Here is a 6,480-nt window from a genome sequence, read left to right on the forward strand (position 1 = left end):
TATATAAATTTTCATATTTATATATGTAAATATTTCTTAAATATTTATATTTTTAAACTTATATACATATAAATATACACAGCACACACATATATTATATGTAAACACAAGCTTTTATTGTGGATGCAATTAATCACGATTAATCGATTTGACAGCACTAATTTATTCATAATTCATAATATGATTTAATAAAGATGACTCAACCCCTGAGTAGATTTCACAGATTTAAGTATGAAATGACAAAGTAACTACATTTAAAGATATTTAAAAAACTAAACAAAAAAAAAAACTTATATTATAAAAAATATATTACAAAACAAGTGACTTAATGTGACAAAAAGTAAAAGCAAATTAGTAAATCAGCAAATAGCAAATAAACCTAGATAATTTATAAAATGAATAATAAATAAATAATAAATAAAATATTAAATAAATAAATATATATTTCACAAAGAATGCTGAGGAAGTAAAAATATATATGGAACTATAATGATTCAAAACTGCCAATATGTGGACATCACACTATTACAGTTGATTCATAAACATGCATAAGATATATTTAAGACCATTTACACAGCTAATATTTGTGATTCACTGCATAACGTTGTTACACAGTACACAGTTGTCAACTACAGCAACTAGCAGCCAGGAGTATACTGACCCACACTCAGCATTTTTATACAGTGTTTCACTATCATAAGTATTTATGAAGTGAAGTGAATCTCACTAATTCTTTGTAAATGATGTATTTATTGTAAATATATAGTACTGCGACTTGAATGAACAGCTATGAAGAGTGCTGCTGAGATATTTAACCCTCATCTCACATGAATCACCCAGAGTTTCGACCGAGCAGCGAGGCAGTTGTACCAGCTGTCATTCTGGGCTTGTTTTTGCCTCGGCTGGCCAAGCCAAATGTGAGAATGAAGAGATTTATGGTTGCGGAGAGGGAAATGCGCTGGTAATACCCTAATCAAGCATTCATGCCCGCTCGCTAGCAGCTTTCAACAACTCTGTCTCCAGAACAAACATTTTCACAGCACGCAAACGCCATTATTCTGAGCTGGTGAATTTTTGTGTATGTAATGCCAGATAAACCCTTCACACCCAGTGCCAAAAGCTATGCTTCTTTCAGGATGCATGTGGTAAACATGTGATTCATGCACCTCATTGCAATATCAGGTGACTTTATTTAAGGGTGTATGTCTCAGAAGTAGGTCTGGTGAGTTATCTGTAATACTCCTGCTCCCCTTCTGCCCCCCATCTCAGCGGGAACCCAGCCGTGAAATTACCATCAGATACAACACACACACACACACACGTACAGAGCGAGTGAGAGCCGGGTTGATAAATAAACCATTTCTGTTTTACAGAAGGGCCAAGGGTTGCTGGATCCAAACACATAATATAAATTCTCGAGAGGAACAGAAGAGCGTGTGCACCAGCAAAACTCCTTTGCTAAAGGCAACCGTGATCAATCAACCCAAAATGCACACGCAACATACACACATACACATATAGTAAAGGTTCTTTAATGAACCCTTTTCTTATCATGAATAATTTTTCATGTCCATGGTGCTTTAAAAAACCATCAAGAACCATGTTAATGGTGCTTTAGAGATGAAAAAACTCTTGATAGTTTTTTTCAGATCACTGTATTGGTTATAGCTACACTAAAAAAAATGAGTAGAAACAATTTTCACTTTGAAATCTATGGAAGCCCATTTCCACCACTGAATAAAAAATAAAAAAGGTGATTTCATGTCTTTATCTCACAATTCTGACTTTTTCTCTTGTAATTGCGAGTTTACGTCTCTCAATTCTGACTTTTCTTCTCAGAATTAAAGATAAGATAAACTCACAATTGCGTTATAAAAAAAGTCACAAATGTGAGATATAAACTTGCAATTCTCATAAAAAAAAGTCAGAATTGCGAGATGTAAACTTGCAATTGCGAAAAAAGTCAGAATTGTAACCTTTTTGAATTGTGACCAAAGTACCTTTTTTAATTTTTTATTCAGTGGCAGAAACGGGCTTCCTTAGAAATCGCTACACACTAATTTTTGGTTCTATAAAGAACCATCCAGTCAAAGGTTCTTTAAAGAACAATCTCTTTCTTACCTTTTTATGATCTAAAAAACCTTCTTTCGCCACAAAGAATCTTTTGTGAAACAGCAAGGTTCTTCAGATGTTAATGGTTCTTTACGGTAGGTTATTTTATTAAGCCATTTAGACAAAAAGGCTATTCTATGGCATCGTGAAGCACCTTCATTTTTAAGAGTGTAGTAAATTTGACAAACAATTACATAGAAATGGCAAGTAACTCATTTTTTGTACAAATAAAAATAGTTTTTGTAAAACGTCCCTAAAAAACCTTTGAAAAAATCGTTTTTTTACAGTGGGCCTAGATGAAATCTGCAAACTTTTCAGCCAATTTGTCTGCTGATTTTGGTAAATTCAGGGGAATATTTTTTCCATTATTTATACATTGTGGTCAGTTGAAAAAAGTCTCTCACCAAGGCTACATTTAATAAAAAAAAATACAGTAAAACCATTAATATTATAAAGTATTATCACAACTTAACAGAACTGTTCTCTATTTTAATATATTTTAAAATGTAATTGATTTCTGTCATGGCAAAGCTACATTTTCAGCAGTCATTACTAGTCAGTCTTCGGGGTTATATTAACCTTGAGAAATCATTCTGGTTGATGATTTGGTGCTCAAGAAACATTTATAATATTATCAATGTTAAAAAGAGTTGCTTAATATTTGTGTGAAAACCATAATACATTTTTATCAAGATCTTTTATGAACAAAGTTCTAAAGCATCTAACAGCATTTACTTGAAACAGAATTTTTTAAACAGTGAAAATTCCTTATTGTCACTTCTGATCAATTGCCGAATAAAAGTATTAATTTCTTTCTTTCTTTCAAAAAAAAAAACTTTTAAATGGTAGTGTAAATTTGAATATTTCTGAAGTGAGTCACATACCCTAAATATACCCAAAAGATCAATGTAGTTTGATGCACTTCTGATTTCAAAGGAAGTTTGCTTGTCGCCCCACACTTACCCCAAGGTCTTTTCCAGCCCACTTGCATTCATCGCGTTTGGAAGGTGTGGCGGGCCAGGCGATCTATAAAACAAGGAAAGAGAGAAGGTGTGAGAATGTGTGCGGAGCGAACACAGTGACCTGCAAATGACTGACTAAGGCACTCGGCATGAAACCTGGCCGTAAAATAATCAACGACTGCTGCCTGCCGTCCTTCTGCCACCTCCATCTGTGACGACGATGAAGACAGAGGATACAAACTACCATTCCTCTTATCCAGGGAGCAAGAGATACATACACACACACATACATAGGCCTACAAAGCGTTTTTTATTCTGTGTTATCTTCCTCTAAGATCTGCTAAGGTATTCTGTCTGTGAAAGTAATTTGCTTAATTGCGATAATTTGCCAAGTTCTTATCTTTAAACGATGGCATTGCATGATTTCTGTGTGTGTTCAATAAAAGCCAGCTTTAACCCTTACGAGGATCGAATATAAAGCAAATGATCTGCAGCCTCCAGGACAAAGAAAGAATAAAAGCACGAAAAAGAAAGAGGAAACCAAAGTAATGGAATCCAGAGAGAGAAAGAAAGAGCGATTGAGAGAGATAGAAAGCAAAGCATTACGCTGCAGATATGATCAGGGAATGAAAAACAGAGGGAGGCAGGCTGAGATCAAATCGGCAGATGGAAAGAAGGAGAAAGTGATTGCAGATCTGGGTTGTGCAGCTAATAAGAGCGAGATGGACATCTCTGATGACCCTGGGTTTCTCCGACACACTTCATAAAATCCCTCACCGATCATTCTTGCTAAATGCAGACAGAGGGAAACAGCATGAATTACCATTCACAACATATTTTACTGCTAAAATGTAACCTGTTTCCAAGGTAAGCAAGATATTCAGCTTGAAAAATGGAAGGGCGCAGTTTGATTTGATCATGAAAAATGGAGTTTCTATATCAAGCTGAATGCAAGTTTGCTTAAAAAAAAAATCTCAATTTAGCTCATGATTAACACCCTGTGCGGCCTAAGTGACATGGTATTCGAGGAAGATTTTGACTACACTGTAAAATCCAATAGTTTACCTTACTTAGATTTAATTAGTAATCTTTACTTAGTTGTTATACTTACTAGGTTTTATTAAGTTACAGCTACTTTCAAGGCAAATAAAACAATTTACTTACTGTTTTGAGTGACACTTACTTAAAATATTCAAGTAGCCACAAAGGAACCAATGACATTAATAAACCAATGAGAGGCAGCAGTGCACTAATCTGTTGCTAATGTGCAACATAACAACAGAAGAAGAAGAAAAGAAAACGAGTCTTAATAGACTTTTCACCCATTTCCTCCATGTCTGCAGTTATCTTTCACTAGTTGCATTCACTCGTTTCCCAGTCATCATGAATGTTGAATTTTCAATACAACTGAAATATTTGAGAGAACATCACATAAGCTGACTTCATATTCAATTGATGTTGATTTTCCTAAAATGTGTTTTTTTTTAACTCACCATTATAGTGATATTAGCATTCCCTTTGGTTGGGCACTTGGAATTTTGTTTATGTTACTATAATTATCTTCGTGTTAATGCAGCAATGCAATATGAAATCTGAGTAATTTGGTTTCAAGGGAAGAAAAGTAATAAATAGGTTGCTTTTAGAAGGGGACCTATCTTCTAATTAAATCAATACTGTATTATTTTATGTGCTTGTGTTAGTCAATATACTTTTGCAAAATTTATTTTTCATAAATACCTTAAGAAGCTTATAATTGGGTTTATATTATCCTTAAATAGTGTGAGGTAAAATGCTAAAGTCACACACAGACTTAAACATTCAGCACGCGAATCACAATGGTAACAATTCAATTTCATTTATTTTTATTAATTGTAACAATAACCATTTTATTTGCTCTTTTTGTTGTGCTACTACTGACACAAGACAGCAAATAAAATTGGCAAATAAAATCAACAACTGTAAAGCAAAGCAACTGCATAATTTATTCATACCGCAATGCACTCTGGGAGTCAGTGAGTAGCTATAAGTCATGAGTAAACCTAAATGAAAGGATTAAGTACCCCCTACAGTTCTTTTTTAGTTACTAGAACTCTCGTGTAAGTAAACTATATTAACTAAGCATTTGTCAGTACAACATACTATTCCTATTTCACTTTACTTAGTTTTTTCAAGGCAATCGGTTTGCATGCTTTTTTTAAGTAAGCCCAACTAATTAGATTTTACAGTGTAGTTAATTTGAATATGAAGACTCTTCAAATAGCATGCAATATGAATCGCTCACAATAAGACCAGGAACATACATTCATCTATGCTGATGTTAAGGTAAGCACCTGTTTGACGTCTCTGTTGATGTTGACCAGGTCAAAAGAGAAGACGTGATCCTCCGCTCCAACAAGTAATCTTCCTCTCTCCTCATCCATCAGGAACGTGTCGTAACCTGAACTGTTTGCCAAGCCAGTGAAAGTCACTAGATTACTGGATTCCAGCATTTCTGAAGGACAGAACAAAAAAAGAAGGCATACATAACTTAGAACTCATTTGCTTTATAAAACAGTAAACAGAAAGAAGCTTGTGTCAGGTTAGAAGAAAGTCCAACAAGTATGCTCATAAATGTTATTTATACATACATACAGGTAGGTACCAAAAGGTATTTTATTTATTGTTATTAATGTTATTTATTTGTTATGTATATTTATTTATTTATTTATAATTACAAATTTAAATATGCACCTATTTATTTAAATGAAAAATATTTCAAAATAACAGCTGAAATCATTTTTTTGTTTCAGGTTAGCAGAAAACGTAGTAAGTAGGTCGCATAATTTATTGCTGATAACACTATATACTTTCATATAATATTCATTCATTCATTCATTCATTCATTCATTTACTTATGTTTAAAATAATTTTAAATAATACATTGCTGATATTGTTACATACAGTGGGTACGGAAAGTATTCAGACCCCCTTAAATTTTTCACTCTTTGTTATATTGCAGCCATTTGCTAAAATCATTTAAGTTAATTTTTTTTCCTCATTAATGTACACACAGCACCCCATATTGACAGAAAAACACAGAATCGTTGACATTTTTGCAGATTTATTAAAAAATAAAAACTGAAATATCACATGGTCCTAAGTATTCAGACCCTTTGCTCAGTATTTAGTAGAAGCACCCTTTTGATCTAATACAGCCATGAGTCTTTTTGGGAAAGATGCAACAAGTTTTTCACACCTGGATTTGGGGATCCAGATCCCAGATCCTCTCCAGTTCTGTCAGGTTGGATGGTAAACGTTGGTGGACAGCCATTTTTAGGTCTCTCCAGAGATGCTCAATTGGGTTTAAGGCAGGGCTCTGGCTGGGCCATTCAAGAACAGACACAGAGTTGTTGTGAAGCCACTCCTT

The 6,480-nt window shown here is 33.9% G+C and overlaps 1 protein-coding gene across 1 annotated transcript in view; it reads right to left on the minus strand.

Moving 5' to 3' along the window:
* LOC107655621 (semaphorin-3aa-like) overlaps positions 1 to 6,480 on the minus strand; it is a 37,052-nt gene that overhangs the window by 17,954 nt on the left and 12,618 nt on the right. The window contains exons 2-3 of the mRNA XM_016443189.1: positions 5,405 to 5,565; positions 3,076 to 3,138 (exon numbers count right to left, since the gene is read on the minus strand). Coding sequence (XP_016298675.1) covers positions 3,076 to 3,138; positions 5,405 to 5,565 — 224 coding nt within the window. The remainder of the gene's footprint in view (positions 1 to 3,075; positions 3,139 to 5,404; positions 5,566 to 6,480) is intronic.

Source organism: Sinocyclocheilus anshuiensis, unplaced genomic scaffold (assembly GCF_001515605.1).
Source record: "Sinocyclocheilus anshuiensis isolate Anshui unplaced genomic scaffold, SAMN03320099.WGS_v1.1 scaffold916, whole genome shotgun sequence".
Classification (NCBI taxonomy): domain Eukaryota; kingdom Metazoa; phylum Chordata; class Actinopteri; order Cypriniformes; family Cyprinidae; genus Sinocyclocheilus; species Sinocyclocheilus anshuiensis.